This window comes from Suricata suricatta, chromosome 10 (assembly GCF_006229205.1).
Source record: "Suricata suricatta isolate VVHF042 chromosome 10, meerkat_22Aug2017_6uvM2_HiC, whole genome shotgun sequence".
NCBI lineage: Eukaryota > Metazoa > Chordata > Mammalia > Carnivora > Herpestidae > Suricata > Suricata suricatta.
Genome location: NC_043709.1, coordinates 76,291,831 through 76,314,416, shown reverse-complemented (window position 1 = coordinate 76,314,416; position 22,586 = coordinate 76,291,831). Strand labels below are relative to the sequence as shown.

The 22,586-nt window shown below is 41.3% G+C and overlaps 1 protein-coding gene and 1 pseudogene across 2 annotated transcripts in view; both read right to left on the bottom strand.

Annotated features, from left to right (window-relative positions):
• Positions 1-1,051: 1,051 nt before the first annotated feature.
• Positions 1,052-22,586, bottom strand: part of IPO8 (importin 8) — a 90,743-nt gene continuing 69,208 nt past the window's right edge. For both annotated transcript variants that reach the window (XM_029954356.1, XM_029954357.1), the window contains exons 21-25: positions 19,084-19,304; positions 14,288-14,493; positions 11,525-11,728; positions 10,841-10,957; positions 1,052-3,024 (exon numbers count right to left, since the gene is read on the bottom strand). In XM_029954356.1, the coding sequence (XP_029810216.1) occupies positions 2,927-3,024; positions 10,841-10,957; positions 11,525-11,728; positions 14,288-14,493; positions 19,084-19,304 (846 nt within the window). In that variant the 3' untranslated portion in view covers positions 1,052-2,926. The remainder of the gene's footprint in view (positions 3,025-10,840; positions 10,958-11,524; positions 11,729-14,287; positions 14,494-19,083; positions 19,305-22,586) is intronic.
• LOC115303923 lies at positions 15,483-17,439 on the bottom strand (annotated as a pseudogene).

Here is a 22,586-nt window from a genome sequence, read left to right as displayed (position 1 = left end):
GAGTGTGGGTTGGAGGGGTGGGTGCACTTGTTAGCAGAGCTAGGTGGAGAGTGTCCATGCTGCACTGGTTGCTGCAGGCACCTAGACTAGGCGGCAGAGGAGAGAAATGGTGCTTGCCAGCTCTTTTGCTCATGGAGAAATCTAAAGATCCCTGCCCCTCCAACACACATTCTGAAATTAGTAAATCAATCTTCCTGGATTTCCCGGGCATTTTAAAAACTGCTGCTTCTATGCTTCTCGTCTTCTCAGTAGAGTTGTTTGCTATGCTGTCTCTTTAAGGGTGAAGACTGTTTCCTCTTGTCCTGAGCCTGTTGCTTTTTAAAATTCCGTGTTGAGTCCCATTGATTGTAAAAACTGATAAAGTTAAGTCCTTCTGGCTTTCAAAGGCAAAAATTATGGGGATTCACCTTCCCACTGTGGGTCCTCCATGCCTGGCATGCTGGGCGTGGAGTCTGCTGGTCTCTTCTACCCATGCCGGGTGTCCCTCCCTCCTTCCCATTGTCAGTTTTGAGGGGCAGTTGGGTTTCCAACTGCATCGCTGCCTTTCCTGCCCTCTTTGAAGTGGCCTCTTCTCTCCATTAAGCAGAGGAAAGTCTGTTCTGCGAGTCTTTGGATGATTTTCTGGGTGATTTACACTGATGTGTATGTTATCTCAGTGCATTTGTGGCAGTAAATGAGAGAAGGATCTCTCTACTCTGCCACCTTCCCTGGGAGTCCTCATTCCACTCAACTTGGACTTCTCCTGATCTGATAACGGTCTATCAGAAAATGACTGTCTCCAACATCTTTTTTATTTTCCTTCAAAGTCCTGTTGTGGCCTAATGACCTTTGCTTTTTCAGAGCTTCTATCTTTCTCATCGGGACACCTCAGTTTATGAGATGGGCCGCAGCTCCCGACCGCTCCCCCCTCTACCACTCCTGAGGAGCCCTTGTTACCCTTCCAGGCCAATAGCTCCCTTGCTTTACCTCTCCCCAAATAAGGAAAACGCACTGACTTTTATCACCTGCTTAAAGCACCTCCATATTTCAGAAGACCTTTCACACAGAGGGGTTCAGAATCCTGGGAATCAGTCCATGTTTTATTTTACAGTACATTCATATAAGTTCCTGCATTTCCAAGGTAACCAGATCACATTCAGGTTAGCACTGCTGGTAACAAAATTATACAACTACCCTGGCTTCAAAAACAAGATAGGATGATACACATTAACATCTCTTTCCCTTTAATACTGCAGAAGACAATACCTCACAAAAATAAAATCACATGCCTTTTACAATCCAGTGTGAAGGCATATTTATGTTAAAAGAAACCATTTTGGACATGGGGAGAAGAGTTTCAAAGCTTAAGATATCTAAAATGTCCCCCGATGCCATCTGTCTCTTCTGTCAGCTGGCACATTCAGTATCAGTGCCTTGGGAAGAGAGGGACAGAGGAAAGCAAGGGATCACTTAACTCTGAAACTCCTGGTTTCTTAGGCTACTTCTGTAAAAACTACTTAAATAACCTAAAATGCTAAAAAGAGTTAATATTAACAAGGGATGGTAATACAGGAAGCACCTGGAGAAGGTTCCTCCAGTCACTGAGGGGAAATTGAAGCGGCAGACATTTCACAAAAATGGAAAATCGTATTATATTCAGTAATACATTAAGTTTTGAAAATACACTTTACTGTATGAAAAGACTATGATCCATGTTCTTGTCTTGAATCTGTTCAGAAAAAGAGCCGTAAGTTCCATCTGCAATATTTTCTATAGGCATCATTACCATCAAAGAGTGACCAATATCCCAACCCCTGAAAAATATAACAAGCCAAACTGAGCTATAATAAAGGCTAGAAATAATTAGGTAGGAGAAAGTTCCGATGTGTGAGAAGTAGAAGTTAAATTCATTTGGGTCGTTTTCCTAGATAAAAAATGTTAGAAAATGTTTTGGACCCAGGTCCAACATAGCTGGAATGATACGTTGTTGAAAATGCAAGTCCCCATCCAGGCACCTCGTGCTTACGTAGCTCCCTTCTCCTACAAGCTCAATGTGCTTCTGTTTAATTACCAATTCATTACAATTCATTACATAATCATTACTTCAGTACATGATTCAGAATACACTTGGACTTACTGTTAATTCCAGTGACTAAAGAGTTCCTGCCACGTGCTGCCAAGAAGGCTTTGAGTCCTACACTTATTAGGCTGTATATGGAATTTATACTCATATTTGCTAACTCCAATAGAAACATAACCCCTTTCAAGACAAATATATGATGGAAGAGGGAATAAGACACTTAGTAAGAAAGTCACAAAACATTTGATGAAAAACCAGAGCCAGTGCATATGTTACAACCCCTGAAGACAGCCCCCGGCAGCGGGGTGAGCAAGGGGAGCAGTGGTGTTTTTGAAACCAGAGTGACTTGTAACTAACTGCCTAACAGTAAATTCACATAGTAAAATGCAGAATAAGTCAACATATAGCCAAGGTTTACATTATATCTAGAAATATGTTTTATGCTTTAAAAAAAATTGCAATGCACTCCAAAAAAATTTTTCAGATAATTCATGTACAACAGAAGGCACTGTTATCCGCATAAATCCATTGATTCTGCATGGCAAAAACCTGAGACGTGCAATTCAATCCAATCCTTTAAATCCACCTTGGTCATTCATCCTTTGGAGAATATGATTTGTCCTTTTCAGTCCACTGATTTTGCTCTTCTTTAATTTCATTCATTACAGTAGCTGCTTAGAATATATATTTCAGGGTGAGAAAGGTCAAAGGGGAAGGAGGAGTGGATAAATGTGCTGCCTAATGCCAGTTAGCTGGCACAGCGGGAGGGTGCTGAATAGCAGCCTGCTCTTTCCCTCCCCTTGACCTTCACATCCCCTGGTGAAGTAAAATATCGCGATGACATGTGGTAGGCTGATGCTCCTCCTCTCAGTTGTCGCCAGGCACAGTCCCAAAGTTAAATGCGGAGAGTACGCCTTTGTTTTCAAACGTGAAGCCTCCCTGTTGTTCAATCTTCTTCTTTGCCTCTAGTATTTGTCAAGAGAGAAGGAGGGGGAAAAAAGAGTATTTAAGGTGACAAAGTTCGAAATAACCTAAAATGAGCTACATTTATTTATACTTGGCACTGTGAAGGAATGTGACTCATGATTATTAGTTATTCTGCCCAACAAAGCATTAACGTTTTTTGGTTTTAATTCTAGTGTAGTTAACACACAGCGCTATATTAGTTTCAAGGGTATAATATAGTGATTTAACACTTCCATACTTTACTCAACCGCTCATCAAGGTAAGTGTACTCCTAAACTCTTTCACCTGTTTTGCCCACTCCTCCATCCACCCCCCCCTCTGGTAACCATCTGTTCTCTATAGTTATGAATGGGTTTTTTGGTTTGTCTTTTTTTCCCCTTGGTCATTTGTTTCTTAAATTTCACACGAGTGAAATCATATGGCATTTATCTTTCTCGGCTTATCTTGCTTGGGTTATATTCTCGTGATCCACCCGCACTGTTGCAAATGACAAAATTTCATTCTTATTTATAGCTGAATAATATTCCATTGTACATACATATATATACCACAACTTCTTTATCCATTCACCTATTGATGGACACCTGGGCTGCTTCCATCAATTGGTTATTGTAAATAATACTGCAATAAACATAGGGATATCTTTGAATTAGTGTTTTTGTATTCTTTCTCAGTAGTGCAATTACTGGATCATAGGGTAGTTCTGTTTTTAACCTTTTGAGGAACCTCCATACCGTCTTCCAAGTGGCTGCACCAATTTGCATTCCCATCAACAGTGTACAAGGTTTCCTTTTTCTCTACATCCTTGCCAACACCTGTTGTGTCTTGTATTTAGGATTTTAGCCAGTCTGATAGGCGTAAGGTGATCTCATTGTGCTTGTGATTTGCATTTCCCTGATAATGAGTCCTGGTATGCATCTTTTCACATGTCTGTTGGCCATCTAGATATCTTCTTTGGACAAACATCTGTTCAATTCTTCTATTTTTTAAAAGGATTATTTGTTTTCTGGGTGTTGAGTTGTATAAAGAACTTATACTAACTCTACTGAACTGTCATTTGCAAATATCTTCCCCATTCAGTAGGCTTTGTTTTCTTCATTGTTTCCTTTGCTGTACAGAAGCTTTTCATCATGATGTAATCCCAACAGTTCATTTTTGCTTTTGTTTCCCTTACGTCAGGAAACATATCTAGAGAGATGTTATGACTGACCAGAGAAATTACTATCTGTGCTCTCTTCTAGAAGTTTATGGTTTCAGGTCTCATATTTATGTCCTTAATATATTTTGAGTTTATTTTTGTGTATGATGTAAGAGAGTGGTCCAGTTCTCCCAAAACAATTGAAGAGACTTTCACTGCATAGTGTTGCCTCCTTCGTTATAGATTTATTGGCCATATAGTTATGGGTTCATTAGCCTTCCATCCTTGATCTATTTTTGTGCCAGTACCACACTGTTTTGATTACTACAGCTTTGTAATGTACCTTGGAATCTGGGATTGTGATACCCCAATTTTGTTTTTATTTTTCAAGACTGCTTTGATTATTTGGGGTCGTTTGTGGTTCCATACAAATTTTAAGGCTGTTTGTTCTAGGGGCACCTGGGTGGCTCAGGCTCAGTAGGTAAGCGTCTGACTTCAGCTCAGGTTATAATCTCAGAGTTCACAAGTCTGAGCCCTGCCTTGGGCTCTGTGCTGACAACTCAGAGCCTGGAGCCTGCTTCCAATTCTGTCTCTCCCTCTCTCTGCACCTCCCCAACTCTGTCTCTCTCAAAAATAAAATATATTTTTTTTAATTTTTAAAATAACTTAAAAGATTGTTCTAGTTCTGTGAGAAATACTGTCAGTATTTTGATAGGGAATGCATTAAATCTGTAGATCTGTGAGTAGAATGGGCATTTTAACAATACTAATTCTTCTAGTCAAACACGGAATATCATTCTGTTTTATTTTCAATTTCTTTCATCAATGTTTTACACTTTTCAAACTATAGGTCTTTTACCTTCTTGGTTACGTTTATTCCTAGGTATTTTGTTCTTTTTGGTGCAACTGTAAATGGGACTGTTTTCTTAATTTCTCTGCCATTTCATTATTAATGTATACAAATGCAACAGTTCTCTGAATGTTGATTTTGTATCCCATGACCTTAATGAACTCATTTATCAGTTCTAGTAGTTTTTCGATGGAGTTTTTGTTTTCTGTGTATTCAATCTTATGTCATCTGCAAAAAGTGCAAGTTTTACTTCCTCCTCGTGAGTTTGGATGCCTTTATTTCAAAAAATTTTTTATGTTTTTTTATGTATTTTTGAGAGACAGAGAGAGACAGCATGAGCAGGGGAGGGTAGAGAGAGAGGGAGACACAGAATCTGAAGCAGGCTCTGAGCTAGCTGTCAGCACAGAGCCTGATGCGGGGCTCGAACCCACGAACTGTGAGATCATAACCTAAGCCGAAGCTGGATGCTTAATCGAGTCACCCAGGCACCCTGAATTTGGATGCTTTTAGCCCTTTTTCTTGTCTGATTGCTGTGGCTAGAACTTCTAGTACTATGTTGAATAAAAGTGGTAAGAGTGGACATCCTTGTCTTGTTCCTGATCTTAGAAGAAAAACTGTTTTTCATCAGTTAGTATAATGTTAGCTGTGAGTTTTTCACATATAGTCTTTATTATGTTGAGCTATGTTCCATCTACAACTTTGCTGAGTGGTTTTTTTTTTTATTTTTTAACATTATATTTGAGAGACCGAGCTAAAGTGGAGGAGGGGCAGAGAGAGAAGGAGATACAAAATCTGAAGCAAGCTCCAGGCTCTGAGCAAACATTCAGCACAGAGCCCGATGTGGGGCTCTAACTCACAAACTGTGAGATCATGACCTGAGCCGAAGTCAGATGCTTAACTCACCAAGCCACCCAGGTGCCCCTGCTGAGTGTTATTATCATGAATGGATGCTATATGTACTTTGTCAAATGCTTTTTCTGCGTCTATTGAAATGATCATATGGTTTTTATACTTCCTCATATTAATGTGATAATCACACTGATTTGCAAATACTGAACCACTCTTGTATCCTGGGAATAAATCTCACTTGATTGTGATTAATGATTTTTTTAACAGACTGTTGGATTTAGTGTGTTAATATTTTGTTGAGGATTGTTGAATCAATCTTCACCAGAGATATTGACCCTGTAGTTCTTTTTGTGGTATCTCTTATTTGGTTTTAGTATTAGAGTAATGCTGATCTCATAGAATGAATTTGGAAATTTTGCCTCTTCTTCTATTTCTTTGAAAAGTTTAAGAAGAGTAAGTATTAACTCTTCAAGTGTTTGCTACAATTCACCTGTGAAGTCATGTAGTCCTAGACTTTTGTTTGTTGGGAGTCTTTTCATTATTGATTCAATTTCATTGCCAGTAACTGATCTGTTCAAATAGCCTATTTCTTCCTGGTTCAGTTCTGGCAATGTTTCTATGAATTTATCCATTTCTTATCAGTTGTCTAATTCATTAGCACATAATTTTTCACAATATTATCTTACAATCTTTTATATTTCTGTGATGTTGCTACTTCTTTCATTTCTGATTCTGAGTCCTCTCTCTCTCTCTGATCGGTACAGCTAAGGTTTATCAATTTTGTTGATCTCTTCACAGAACTAGCTCCTAGTTTTACTGATCTATTTTTCAGTTTCTATATCACTTATTTCTGCTCTAATTATTATTTCCTTCGTTCTGCTGGTTCAGGGATTTGTTCTTTTTTTCTTGCATCTTGAGGTAGACTGGTATCATTATTATCTTCTCTCTTGAGAATGGCTTTTGCTGCTCCCAATAATCTTTGACCACTGTGTTTTCATTTGTCTCCATGTATCTTATTTCTTCTTTGATTTCTTGGTTGACTCATTCATTAATCTCCATGTACTTGTATTCTTTCTAGGTGTGTGTGTGTGTGTTTCTACCTTCATAGTATTCTCAGAAAAGATGCATAGAACTTCAATCTTTTTGAATTTGTCAAAACTTGTTTTGTGGCCTGATATGTGGTCTATTGTGGAGAATGTCTCATGTGCACTTGAAAAGAATGTGTATTCTGCTGTTTTGGGAAAGAATTTTTTGAATATATCTGTTAAATCCATCTGGTCCAATATGTCCATCAAAGCCACTATTTCCTTGTTTTCTGTTTGGATATCCCTTCAGTGATATAAGTGGGGTGATATAAGTGGAGTGTTAGAGTCCCCTACTATTACTGTATTACTATCAGTTAATAACAAATAAAGGAACTAATTCTTTCATGTATTTGTGTGTTCTCATGTTGGGTTCATAAATATTTACAATTGTTTTATCTTCTTGTTGGATTGCTCCCTTTATAATTATGTAGGGTCCTTTCTTTGTCCTCTTTTTTTTTTTATGTTTTATTTATTTTTGAGAGAGAGACAGACAGACAGAGAGCGTGAGCAGGGGAGGGGCAGAGAGAGGAGACACAGAATCTGAAGCAGGCTCCAGGCTCTGAGCTGTCAGCACAGAGCCCGACATGGGGCTCAAACCCATGAACCGTGAGATCACGACCTGAGCTGAAGTTGGACGGTTAACCGTCCAGGGCCACCCAGGCGCCCCTCTTTGTCTCCTGTTAAGTCTTTGTTTTCACATCGATTTTGTCTAATAGAAATATTGCTATTCTGGCTTTTTTTTTTTTTTTTTTTTGCTTCCAATTGCATGATAACTTTCCTTCAGTCTGCATGGGTCTTTGGGTCTGAAATGAGTCTCTTGAAGGCAGCATATAGATGGGTCTTGTTTTTTCATCTATTCCATCACCTTCTGTCTTTGACTAGAGAATCTAGTCCATTTAAAGTAATTTATAGGTACGTATTTATTGCCATTTTGTTACTTGTTTGTGGTTATTTTTGTAGACCTTCTCCATTCCTTTCTTTCCTTGCTCTCTTCCCTCCCCACAAGCTGGCTTTCTTTAGTGATATGCAAAAAATAAAGGAATCCAATTATATCTATTACTGGTTTTGATTTGTGGTTATATAACATCTGCTATATAGAGAGAGAGGGAGGGAGAGGGACACTTAAGTTGGAAACCATTCTTTAGCCCTTTCCTTCCTCCCACCCCCATATTTTAGGTATATGGTGTCATCCTTTACATCCTTTTATATTGTGAGTCCTCTGGTATTTTCAGGTATATTTATTTTTACTTTTGTGCTCCCTGCTTTTCTTACTCATGGTTTTTGTTTTCACTAAGAGAGTCCCCTTTAACATTTCTTGCAGCTTAGGGGTCAATTTAACTTTCTTTTGGGAAATTCTTTATCTCTTCTCCTATTCTAAATGATAGCCTTGCTGGATAGAATACTGTTGACTGCAGGGTTATTTTCCTTCCAGCACTCTAAATATATCTTGCTGTTCGCATCTGGTCTGCAAAATTTCTGCTGAAAATGCCAATGATAGCCTTATACATAACTTTCTCCTTTTCTCTTGCTGCTTTTAAAATTCTCTTTATCGCTACTTTTTCCATTTTAATTACTATGTGTGTTGGAATGGACCTCCTTTGTTGGGAAATCTCTGTACCTCCTGGATCTGGATTTCTGTTTTCTTCCCCAGATTAGGGAAGCTTTCAGCTAGTATTTCTTCAAAACACTTTCTGCCCCCTTTTCTCTTTTCTTCTTCTGGCATCCCTATAACGTGCATGTTATCACACCTGCTGGAGTCACTGAGTTCCTTATGTCTATTCTCATTTTGCATAATTTGTCTTCCTCTCACCTGCTGAGCTTGATTACTTTCCATTCTGTCCTTTAGGTTCCCGATCCATTCTGCTTCCTCTATTTATTCCATTTAGTGTAATTTTAATTTCAATTATCACGTTCCTCATTCATCTATGACTGGTTCTTTTTCAATGTTTTCTCTTTATTACATATCTCACTGAAATCTTCTAACTGTTGTCTCAAGTCCAACAAGTATCTTTATGATCATTAACTTCTCTATCAGGCATATTGCTTATCTCTCTTTGGCTTGGGCGTCTTGCTATTGTTTTGTCCTTTCCTTTCATTTGGGACATATTCCTCTCTCATTTTGTGTGACTTCCTGTGTTTCAGGAAATTCAGCTACATCTCTTGCTCTTGAAAGTAGTGGGTGGAGAATACAGTTTTACCTGTATTTAAGGTGGCGTCTGCTGCCAGACTGGATGTGTCTCCCCCTCTGAGACCGTGGCTGGCCAGACCAATCTGCAAAGCGTGCACAGTCTTAACAAGATTCTTGCATCTTCCACAGGTGACCAGCTGCCGTTGCTGGGACTGAGACCCCACAATGTACAGAGACACATGGTGTTGGCAACGTTTGCAACAGTCTTCTAGGGAAGGGGGCCCATAGCACCAGAACTGAGGCAGGCCCAGCTGAAGAGGGTGGGGCAAAAGCTAGTTAGGTAGTGAAGACTGGCTCCCGGCTGGTTCCTACAGGTGTCTGAGTGTTTATGCTGAAGGGAGAGGAAGGCAAATGGCACCCAGCAGCAACTTTATTCCTGGAGGAGTCTCCCTCCTGTACGCCCCGGGTGTTTTTCAAAGTGCTGCTTCCATGCTGTGTTTCTGTTTGTTGGGCTGTGTCTTTAAAGGAATGGAGACTCAATTTCCTATCACCCTCTAGACTCTCCCAGAACTGAACCTGATAATTTTTTTAAGTTGCCAACCTTTAGGTCCCACTGGTGTCAGAACTCATGAAATTCGGCCCCTCTCGTTTTCAAAGCCAATGTTATGAGGATTCATCTTCCCATGCAGGCTCACGCGACGATGGTTTGTTCTCTCCCTGCTCTGCACCTGTGGGCCCCTCCTTTGAGTGGACAGACCCGGAGTCCATGTGGCGCCCCACTGCATCTCCACTCTTCCTCTCCTCTCTGAGGTGGACTCTTCTCTACATTGAGTGTGGAGTTTGTTCTGCCAGCCTTTGGGTCATTTTCTGGGCTACTTACCCTGAAGTGAGTGTTACCTAGTTGTGTCTGAGATGAGGTGAGCTCAGGGTCCTCCCACTCTGCCACCTTCCCTGGAAGTCCCTGAGCATCAGCGTTTAATAGGGCTATGTCAGCAAGTAATTGTGTTTACTATCACAGAAAACTGCTAAAAATTAACAAAATGGAAAAATTTTACCTCCCCCATCTCAACTTCCAGGAAAAATAAGTAAATGAAAGGTCACAAAGTTGTTTTTAATAGTTCTATAATCTACTGCTAAAAGTGTGCCCAGAATTCTTATATCAGGGGGACTGACACAGACTTTGTGCAGGAATGACAAGTGAATTCCATGCGCCTGTTTCATGTTTTCCACTAAAATATTTTTGCAATTACAAAAACTTTTCCCATTGATTTTCTAAGAGTGACCATAAGAATGTTTGCATAAAATAATTTCTCCAGGTCAAAACTGAAAATCAACAAGAATCACCAACATGTAAAGCTCAGCAAAAGAAATGAAGAGTGTTTCCTTTCCAGGAAGACAAGCTTCTTGCAAAAATTCATAAGGTGCTTCAGTCTATCTGCAGTTTAGATGGGTGACCCAAGTGATTAACACCCCTCAGCAAGACTCATCCTCACCATTATGTCTTAAGTTTGGCTCCAAAATAGAGGGTAAGTACATGAATCACCCCACCACTAAAGATACCTATTAATGCACAGAGCTAAAATTTTTGCAGAGCTAAAATATCATGAGTGATTAAAAAGAAAATCATACAATAATAATTAACTTAAAAGGCTGGCCTCTAACCATTTTTAAAACAGTCGTTATGTGCCACAAGGCTCATTAAGAAGGCCATAAGGCTGCTACTGCCACGCCGATAACATCCAACCTCGGAACGCAGCGAGCTGACCTGCTACTGTCCTCCGGTGCTCAGCCAGGGCGTACACTTCCTGCAGCGCCCTCCTCTGGTCCTCACTGAGCGGTGCCATTAGCTGCTGGTACCAAGCAACATCCCGATTCTGCACAGCTATTGTATTGCGGTGGGGGTAGAAGAAAAAGATGAGAGTCTAGTGAAAATTATCATTACAGAGAACAGAAGTACATGACCAAATTACAACGAAATGACTGCAGAAAGTAAGAGACAAACTTATTCCAGCAACGGATTATTTCCCCTGAGTACCCACTCCATCTCTAACCATGTGGGGCTATCAGAGAAAGGTCAGGCCATTACAAATCTCTGCATTATCCAGTTCTCTGCCAAGGTCTAAATTTTAGGCAGCACAGTAAAACCCCAGGAGGAAGAGATGGCGAAGGAGGCAAACACCTCCACGCACATGCTACCATTTTCCTCCAGATTCTCCCAGTACCTGCAGCTTCAGCTTCACTCCAACACACCAACACCAACAACCAGTTGGTGCTTGAGGCAAAACCATCTGCTAAGCCTCAGATTCTTCCATTTGGACAGCTCACCACATCTAAAACCATTTTTAACCTCTAAGCCAATTTTGGACAGATCCCAAAACAATTTTTAACCAAAGGAAAGGAAGAAAGAATTTAGAGAAAATATCCGAAAATTTAGGGAGTAAAGACATACTTAGCAGAGCTTGTGTAAAAATTTGATATTCATCCACACTATTGTCAAGGTCAAGTGGAGTGCTGAATCCCTCAAGGGCAGTTTCTGACAACACTTCTTCATCCCAGTCGTCATCCTCCTCCTCCTCATCTTCGCCTCTTCCGTTATTCGACTGCATTGCTTGAGCAGTTACATTCGTCTCTTCTTCATCACTTGAAATCTCCTCTGGCGATCCATTAATTATTTAAAAGGAATCAAAACACAAAACAACAAAACATAAGATTCCATAGAACACAAATTATAAAATGACATTCTACAAATAGAAAAACTACTGCCTTATTTTTACACGAAATTCTAAAAATAAGACTTTATAGCTTGTTAAATTGAAAATGACCTTAGGGGTCCCTGGGTGGTGGTTCAGTCAGTTAAGCACCCAACTTCAGCTCAGGTCATGATCTCATGGTTTGTGAGTTCTAGCCCCACATCACACTCTGTGCTGACAGCTTGGAGCCTAGAGCCTGCTTCAGATTCTATGTCTCCTCCTCTCTCTGCCGCTCTGTCTCTCTCTCTCTCTCAAAAATAAACATTTTTAAAAAATAGACTTTATCCTCTTCACTGAAAACAATTTCCAAGTAACCCTAAATCTATAGTCCACTGTACATTACAACTGTTTTGCTATGGCTGCCTCATATTTATAGAAAAATGCTACCTAATCAAGAGTCCCAAATTTTTTGTCAAAAAAAAGACAATTGTGCAGTCAGTGCATTTTTTATTTTTTTTTAATGTTTGTGAGAAACAGAGCACAAGTGGGGATGGACAGAGAGAGAGGGAGACAGAGAATTCAAAGTGGGCTCTGAGCTGTCAGCACAGAGCCTGAAGCAGGACTGGAACTCACAAATGATGAGATCATGACCTGAGCCAAAGCAGATGCTTAATGGAAGCCAGACACTTAACTGAGCCACAGGCACCCCAGTGCGTGTTTTAAATAACAATGACTTCCCATTGAGAATTTGGGTCTCATACTCAGAAGTGTTCAAATGAGGTCATTTCTATAATATAAACAGAAAAATATAGAAATACAAAGAAATTCAATATGTGTGTTGAAAAGTTGAAAGCTGAATTGTATATCACCATGGATTCTGTTTCTATTTTCAGTGCTGATCTGTTCTAAGCAGTTAGCCCAGTATTATAAATAACTGGAAGATAGTAAATGCAGAACAAAATCAACCTAAGATGGAAAAACCTAGAGTAAACCCAAACCAGGCCATGTTATTCCAAAACTAGTTCCATAAACCATACCACACTAAAGCACCTGAATTAAATAGCAATGCAGTTTTAGGGATAAGGCAAGAAACAAGTTTCAATCATACATATACATATATATGAGACACATATACTACATATGACAAAAATAGCAAGAAATACCTTTCCTAATTAATCATTCTATACTTCAGTAGAAATTGAACAGGAAAGTCTGGGTAATTACCAGAAATTTTTTTCTCAAGTCATATCAATTATAAGCCTACAGTTTACAAAACAAAAAATTAGAAACAAAAAATCAGAATATAATATACTGAAAAAAGAATTCTGTAATTGATGGCCTATACTTACAAAAGAATAAAAACTCTTCTAGTAAGGAAGCATTACTTCAAAAGTCCTACATAGAATTCAGGAAAGCAAATCAGATCAGAAGTTGTGCTCTATGCTAGGGGTTAGAGAAGAGTACCACTAACTAGGATGAGGCTAGTTAAATGCAAAATGTTTAAATCTACACTTGTATGTTTTACATGAAATGTTCTGATTTTTCTCATTTAAAAAAATTCTGTTTTTAACAGATATCGTAAGTTTCTCAAATTCCACAAAGGAGTGGAAACCTAACAGAGGACCAGAGGGGAAGCGAAGAAAAAAAAATAGTTACAAATGGAGATGAAGCCAAACCATAAGAGACTCTTAAATACAGAGCACACGCCGAGGGTTGATGGGCACAGGAGGGAGTGGGGAAAACGGGTGATGGGCACGGAGGAGGGAGGAGGGCACTGGCTGGGATGAGCACTGAGTGTTGTACGTGAGTGATGAATCATGGGAATCTCCTGACGCCAAGAGCACACTGTATGTTAGCTAACTTGACAATAAATCATATTAGAGAAGGGAGGGAGGAAGGAATTCTTTTAACTGGAAGAGAAAAAACTCCATTTGGAGTTGGACTAGGTTACTTCCTATGCCCAAGCAAGAGTTTTGCACTTATCATTAAATAAAGATCTAATATGACTCTAAAAATCTTATTTTGACTCTCAATTAAGCAAATAATCAAGTATGTACTTTACTCCAAACTTAAAAATTGTATTTGGGAGAAATTTATGGCTTATGTATTATTAAGAACCATTAAAAAAAAACATCAGGCACTCTATTAATCTGCTATACTGATACTTCTCTTAACTGACGGTTCATTGAATTCATGCTGCTGACTTTACAGAGACTGCTGGCACAAACAAGAAAATGAAATAGTGGTTCCTAACTCATTGTCAAAACTATTTGATTCTGTTATAAATGTATCTGAATTTCCCAGAGTGTAACAACATTCATTAAGCTCAATAATTAAATGTCAAAAAGCAACAAATTTAAATTTATATTATAAGACATGTCAATCAAACCCAAAATATTTGTTAAATGTACAACAAGCCAAAGAATGTAACTGTTTAATCATTCCAAAGAGACTAAAATTCAGAGAAAAGCATGCTCAAATCAAAATCAATTCTAGCATTCATTACAATTAGAAGACTTTACCGTTTTCTTCCATATCAGCCTTCTCTGCTTTTGAGCGATCTTCCTGGCTTACCAGTTGTCTGGTAGCACAGACCTGCTTTAGGCCAAGGAAAAGGAAAAGAATTGAGGGCACAATCTGTCCCACCACAGCATCTACTGCAGGAGGTCGATTTTGCAATTCCAAAAGGATACTCAGTCCTATTATACACATCTTCCGGTCATGATGCCTACAAATCACAAAGACAAAAATATATACTCATGAGATATGAGGACAATTGAAGAATCTACAAGAAAAAATGGCCAAGGTGATTTTAAAGTTGACTCAATGGAATTATACAGAGGGATCCCCCATTTTGTACTACATGGAATCTTATATAAATCAAGCTTTGTAGACCAATTATTATCATCAAAGAGCCATAACAGTCTGAAACCAACATGGTGAATCTTACTATAGTATCAGTTTATGAATGCTTTATCTGCACCTTGGCATAACACGTTCTATGAAGGCAGGAATACTTGTATTTGACAGCATAAAAATCCTAGCCAATGGAAAAAAGGAAAAATTCAGACTGTCTTCATTAGATTGGTCTACAAGGTTTCTTAGCAAATGCACTGTACACTAACCCCCAGTGCCAAAACTCAGCATATTAATAAGCAAGCTAAACTTAATGACTATAAGTAAATGTATTAAATATTCTCTGCCATAACATAGGATTAGGAAAATTTTATTCTGAAGGAAAAAGAGTTTTTAAGGTTTTTTAAATGTTTATTTTTGAGAGGGAGACTGAGCATGAGTGGGGGAGGGGCTGAGAGAGAGAGAGACAAAGACAAAATCCGAAGCAGTCTCTGGGCTCTGAACTGTCAGCACAGAGCCCAACGCAGGGTTCAGGAGAGCCGTGAGACGAGGACCTCAGCTGAAGTCGGATGAGTAACCCAATGAGCCACCTAGGCACCCCTAAAGGAAAAAGTTTGACTAGTATACAAGTCATACAGGTTTTTTGTTTCTTCTGAGTTATTTAAAAATATGAAGAATGGGAAGACTACTATATTCAGGATAACACTTAAAATTGCAGACATAACAAAAAATTCATTGGCAGTGACTCAATGTTTAAAATGACAGTAATATGTAACAAATGAAATGATGAATATATTACAAGCTTCTATTCATTATTTGCATTGCTTGATTTTCTTGTTTCCAGCGGGGAGAACACCTCTATTAAGATCCTGAGCGCACACAGCCTGGCCCCTGGGGAAACAGGGTGGCTTGGGTGAGGAGGCAGACCGTGCACTGGCCCTGAGAAGACCCACGGCTGGGGGTGGCGCGGAGAGCCACATCCAGTACGCCCAGATCCTGGGCCAGCACGTGTCCCCACAGCACGCTCACAGGCACCAGTGGCAGGTTCCGCAGCAATCACTGCGTACCATCCCGTGGCAGACAATGACACTCCACTGTCAGAGCCAAATGTGAAGACCTGGTACCAGGTGTGGAAGGCCATGGCCCTTAGAGCCCTGCCGTGGTGCCTCACCACCCTGTACAGCTCACCAGAAAGGTCCAGGTCAAACCACACCAGCTTGCTGTCATAGCTCCCACAGATGACCTTGACCCCTGCAGGGTGCATGGCCAGGCTGGACACCCACTTGCAGTTCAGTCTCACTCAGCTTTTGCGTGACCTCCTGGCACAGGAGATTGTAAAGGCAGATGCTGTGCCGGGAAGCCACTAGCACAAAGGGTGGGACCGGGTAGAAGCCACCACAGCACCTGCTCAGCTGGTGGCCTGCAGGGGCCAGGACCACAGCCAAGAAGTCCCCAAACTCGTGCCAGGTCAACAGTGTCACTGGCTTCCCACAGCAGATGCGCAGCCAGAGGTCCACCTGGTGTTCCTAACTTGAGGCCTCCAGCTGGCAGGCAGGCTGCACAGCCGGCTCCTTGGGTGGGATGAAGGCGCAGCGGCTGGTCCATGCTGCCCACCACCAGCTGGGCCCCAGGGCTGGGATCAGTAGTGGCACCACGTACTGTAGGGACACAGTCACCAGGCAGATGTGAGGTGAGGGCTCTAGGCAATACTCTTCAGGATACCTCCCGTAGGGAGGGCACGGTCCTCACGCAGCGGGCAGCAGCCACCTCCCACAGCCATAGTAAGCCATCATCGGAGCCTGAAGCCAGCCACTGGCCTCTCTAGAATGACACTAAGGTAGTGGACAAGGTTCCTATGCCCCTATAGACCAGGACCTGGCACGTGAGGAAAGGCTGCAGGTCTTGAAGCCGGGACAGTTCGGGGATGAGGTCTTCAGGGTCCACGTTCACCTTCATCTTGCATTGCCGTGGGCACAGTGGAGGTCAAGGCAGAGCGTGAAGCATTCCTGCAGGAAGCAGCTATACACAGACAAAGCCCGCAGGTTCGGGAACCTGTGTGGCACAAAGGTGGGCATCCTCTCACCTGGCCCCCATGGTATCCACACCTCTTCACTGGGCGGGTAGGTGGGAGGTGGGCCATAGAGCTCAGTGTGGCAGCCAGGACCGGTTTGGGAGTAGGCATGTGCATCTTGTGCCGGTCCAGGGTCTTCTGTGCCCACAGATCACTGAGGCTGGAGGGGTGGGGAGGGTGCGGCGTCTGGGGCCAGTGAAGGTGAAGCTGCATCCAATCCAGCTCAATGGCAGGTAGGAGACCTCCTTCTCCACCAGGGATGGATGAAACTGTGCTTGTCAGCAGGTTGGCTGGTTACTGAGTGGACCACGAGGTCCCCAGTGAAGAAGTCCACAGCCAGCTCACACAGATCGAAGCTAATGTCCCCCAACCGACCCCTCTGCGGCCACTGTACCAGGCCCACCTGCTCATCAGTCAGCCATAAGTCGTGCCCTGTCTTCCAGTCCTGCACCGTGCACCGGTAGTCAGCGTCATCCATTTTGTCCAAAACTGGTCCAGCTTGTCACGGATACGCAGGGGCTTGTATTTGTGCCTCCCATCCAGGTCACTGTCTACGTAGGGGAAGTCCTCCTACTGCTCCGGGGGCACCCTGCCCACCACATTCCACACGTCATCCTCATCAGAGCTGTGCCCCACACACTGTTCACAGCCCTGAACCCTCGTCACCTCTGTCCTTGGGGAAGAGGTCCCGGCCTGCACCTGCTGCCTAGTGGTCACTGATCCTATATTCTCCCTCAGCCAGGTCATCTTCACTACTGTCACTGCCAGAATCTTCTAAGCCTGAGAACGTGCTGTCAGAGAAGCCATAATCTCTGCCACCCTGGAGACTGGGAGCAGGGGCACAGATGAAAGAGAACTCCCCCAGCTCTAACTCCAGCTCTGGCTCCACCAACCACTTCCCAGGCTGTGTCACCACCACATGCCCGCCACACTACCCAGCCGGTCCCAACCCACTGCATTACCAGCTTTAAGTAACTAAAGTCAAAGAAGTACCTTATAACAAGAATGGCACCAAACCTGAGGATGACTCCAAAGAGGGTGCACACTAGGTGTCAGGAGGATCACAGCAAGAAAGAGGATCATCAAGTGGGACTCTAAAGAGTCCAAGGAAGCACAAGCCAAGCCTGCCCAGCCTGTGCAATAGTAGCAATAGCCTTTCTATCTTTGGAAAACGACTTTTAGGTGCTAATAAAGAGATAAGCATTCCAACTGTAGAACTGTGAGGGACAAAGCCTCTGCTCCCTAAATCTTTGTCAGAGGTAACTTTAAGCACATTAAGGTATGTTCTTCCCTTCAAGCCTTTATAAAAAAAAAAAAATCTAAATTGAAGACAAATTCCAGTCTCCTACAAGCAGAAAAAGTAGAATACGCATAGCAGCTTATAAGTATCTTCCCCCATGTTCTGCCATGCTGTCACACCTCCATCACCTCTCCGTCACTTGGCAGTGTCCTGGCTACTCCTACTGGAATTCTCTTCCCTCAGCAAATTTTTCTAAATGATAGCTTATAAAACTTAAAAAACAAAACACTAGTTATATCTAATGTTTTAAACAAATTAATTGGCAATTTAGCTCAAATTCTAGCATAACAGTCACCAGTAGGTGTTGGGTCACCTGAGGTGGGCAGGTACCTACTACTCGGCATCTCATTTTTCCTAAATTTGAGAAGTACAAGAGTGCTTCACATAAAGACAAACTCTCCCACGAGGGCAGCACCCAGGCTACAACGAACATTCCTTCTTTCTGACCTCACATTTGAGAACAAGCTCCCTTGAGATTTGCAGACTTCAATATCCTGGGACAGTACATCTTTACCAAACTGGCATTTTCCTTAGAAACCTGACCCCATTTAGAATGTTTCTACCTAAAGACACTTAAGAGTCATGGAACCTGATGGACACTTAACTCTCGTTGCCTAAAGACGTAACGCTATCATGGGGGCAGCTGGGGGGCTCAGTCGGTTAAGTGCCCAACTTCAGTTCAGGTCATGATCTCGTGGTTCGTGGGTTCAGGCCCCACACTGGGCTCTGTGCTGACAGCTCAGAGCCTGGAGCCTGCTTTGGGTTCTGTGTCTCTCCTCCTCTCTGCCCCTCCCCTGCTCATGTTCTGTCTCTGTTTCTCAATAATAAATAAATGTTTAAAAAAAATCTAACACTATTATAGAAGTCAAAAACAAGTAGGGACAGGCTATACCTAATTTTCAGAGCCTTCATTCTTTCCACTAAATTATACTACCAAAACACAGTCTTAATTCTCTAAAAATTAAAATTTATGTTAATACACTAAAATTAATTCTTAAAAATGAAAATGATCTCTCTATAGGCTATTTTACATTTTTATAAGTCAACATTCCAGACAGAGAAATGTAGGGTAAAATCCAAAAGACACATACCCGAGAAAACAATCTGTATCATTCATCCACTGATTTATAAACTGTACAGTTATCGGCCCAGGGTTGTGAGGCAGCTGCATTTGTTCTAACGTGTGTAGCAGCAAATCAGGGTTGTAGTACAAGGCAGCAATGGCAACCTGAAGACACATGGTGCGGAGCTCACTAGTTTTCACTCCTCGGGTTAATCTCTCCAAAACAAGCTGAACGAAGAGAGGAATGCACTAGAGAAAAAAATGAAAAAGAGAGTCAACCATACACAGAGAAACCAGGTGACTTTTATAGAAAGCAGAATGTTGGTAGAGAGTGTTCTCAATAAATAAGATACCCTTAATGACAATTAAACCTTTGCTTACATTGTTCTTATCATTATCAAACAAATTTATATTCTCATAAAGTCCAAAGATTAAATTGGCCAGGCCAAAAGGAGGTCCTAGAGCAGTGAGTGGAAGCCTCCTTCCCTTCTCTTTTTAAATGTTTATTCATGCATTTTGAGAGACAGATTGAGTGAAGGGCAAAGAGAGAAGGAGATTCACAAGCAGCCTCCATGCTGTCAGGGCAGAGCCTGATGTGGGGCTCAATCTCACAAACTGTGATCATGACTTGAGCTGAAACCAAGAGTCAGACACTTAATCAACGGACCCACCCAGGAGTCCCACAAGTCTCCTTCCTTTTTGTGTCCAGATTAGAGTGAAGACTGTCCCACAAGAATCCACACTCAAATGATGGCAGCAACAATCCAAATAGACCCAGCCACTTCCACATTGAAGAGGAAATGATTAGGTTGGAATTTTTCTTTGTTAAATCAAATTGAATGGGACTGAAAATAAGCATGACATGACCAGAGTTTCTCTTGAGAAAGAACATTCCTAAGTCATAGGATGTAAGGATGACTACAGTTATAATGGTGTATTACACGGCACCTGAGTGGCTCAGTCCGTTAGCATCTGACTTCGGCTCAGGTCATGATCTCACAGTTCGTGAGTTTGAGCCCCGCTTTGGTTGGGCCCTGCTTCTCTCTCTCACTCTCTGCCCCTTGTGGAATTCTCTCTCTCTGCCCCTAGCTCATTTGCTCCCTCTCTCTCTCTCAAAAACAAAAAACAATAGTGCTGTATTACATATTTGAAAGTTGCTAAGTTCTTATCACAAGGAAAAACAATTTGCAACTATGTATGGTGCTGGATGTTAACTAGACTTATTGTGATCATTTTACAACATATGTAAAATCAAATCATTATGTTATATTATCTCAATAAATAAAAATAAAAATTCCTGTTAGTATAAGATTGAAGGAAAAATGGTGGGCTTTGCATTCAAAAGTGAAGGCATTGGACTCCAATTCTACCATATTGACAAACTACTTTCATTAGAAGTATTTCCTTTCTTTTTTTAATTTTTTAAATGTTTTTATTTATTCTTGAGAGAGGGAAAGAATGTGAGTGGAGGAAAAGCAGAAAGAGAGGGAGACACAGAATCTGAAGGAGGCTCCAGGCTCTGAGCTATCAGCACAGAGTCCGATGTGGGGCTTGAACCCATGAACCACAAGATTATGACCTGAACCAAAGTCAGATGCTTAACCGACTGAGCCACCCAGGCACTCATAGAAGTATTTCCTGATAGGGGTGCCTGGGTGGCTCAGGAGGTTAGGCACCTGCCTTTTGCTCAGATCATGATCTCACTGTTTGGTTCGTGAGTTTAAGCCCTGCATCAGGCTCGCTGCTATTAGCGTGGAGCCCACTTCAGATCCTCTGCCCTCCCCCCCACCACTCACAAGCTCGCTCTCACTCACTCTCTCTCAAAAAAATAAAATTAAAAAAATTTTAAAGAAGTATTTCCTAACAGTTATTTTCACCAAACAGGATGGGCTGAAATGATTTGTGTAAAAGAAAATTCTGAGGTGTTAATATAAGCTCATTTTAAAATTAAACTTTAAAGACTCAAGGTTTCAGGGAGGAACGGAGGACTATGCAGAGCACAGAAGGGTTTGAGGACAGTGAAGACACTCTGCATGTTACTAGAATGGTGGCTATGCATCATTATACATCTGTCCAAACCCATGAAATGTACCAAGAATGAACCCTAGTGTAAACTGTGGGCATTCTCAGTGTAGGCACATCGACCGTAACCCATGTGCCACCCTAGTGCAGATGGCGATAATGGAGGACACTACGCATGTGTGGGGAAGGGGTGTATGGGACATCTCTGTATCAGCAGCTCAATTTTGCTGTGAACCTATAACTGCTCTAAATAATAGTCTATCAAACAAAGTTTCATGCAGAAACTAAAGAGTTAAATTTAACATTTTTTTTCGTAGTCCAAGCTATAAAATATACTAGGAGCAGCAGAATACTAACTAGCCTTATTTAGGAGGATACATAAAATTAAAACACATAACTATACATGGTACTTTTAAGATTGAGATTTTAGGGATACCTGGGTGCCTGAGTAGGTTAAGTGTACGACTCCTGATTTGGGTTCAGGTAATGATCTCACTATCCTGAGATCAAGCCCCATGTTTGGTTCTCCTGTGAGTGTGAAGCCTGCTTGGGATTCTCTCTCCCTCTCTATCTGCCCCTCCCTTGCTCATGCTCTCGCTCTTAAAATAAATAAACATTAAAAAAAAAAGATTAAGATTTTATAAAGAGATGACTAGTTTGATATTTGGTTAACCCTACTGATTTCTTCTCAAATTCTGACACAGAGCATTCAGATAGCACAACACACGTAGAATATAGGCTACATTAAAAATTATTACTATGGGAGAAAGGGGAACCCTCTTGCAGTGTTGGTGGGGAATCCAAACTAGTGCAGCCACTTGTGGAAAACAGCATGAAGGTTCCCCAAAAAGTTAAAAATAAAATTACCCTATGATCTAGTAATCACACTACTGGGTATTTACCCAAAAAACACAAAAACACTAATTCAAAAAATACATGCACCCCTGTTTATAGCACCATTATTTACAACAGCCAAATTACAGAAGCAGCCTAAGTGTCTACCAATTGATGAATGGATAAAGAAGATGTGGGGGGGGGGGTGCACGTGCGCACTAGAATATTATTCAGCCATAAAAAAAGAATGAAATCTTGCCATTTGTAATGACATGGATGGAACTAGAGAGTGTAATGCTCAGCAAAATAAGTCACTAGGAGAAAGACATACCATATGATTTCACTTATATGTGGAATTTAAGAAATAAAACAAATAAGCAAAGGAAAAAGGGAGAGAGGCAAACCAAGAACAGACCCAAATATAGAGAACAAACTGATGGTTACCAGACGGGGGAGGGGATGGGTTAAACAGGTGATGGGGTGTGGGAAGTTGCAAAAATTCTGCCAAGTTTGGCCGCCTCAGGCAAGAAAGTATTGCTCCCTGAGGGGTGTGACCAGAAAAACAAGATTAACCATCTAGAAGCCAGGGGAGTGCATTTCCTGATCCAGGGACTGGAGACAGGCAGACAGGAGAAGCCAAATTGAACAAAAGATCAACCGCATTCGGGCTTATGC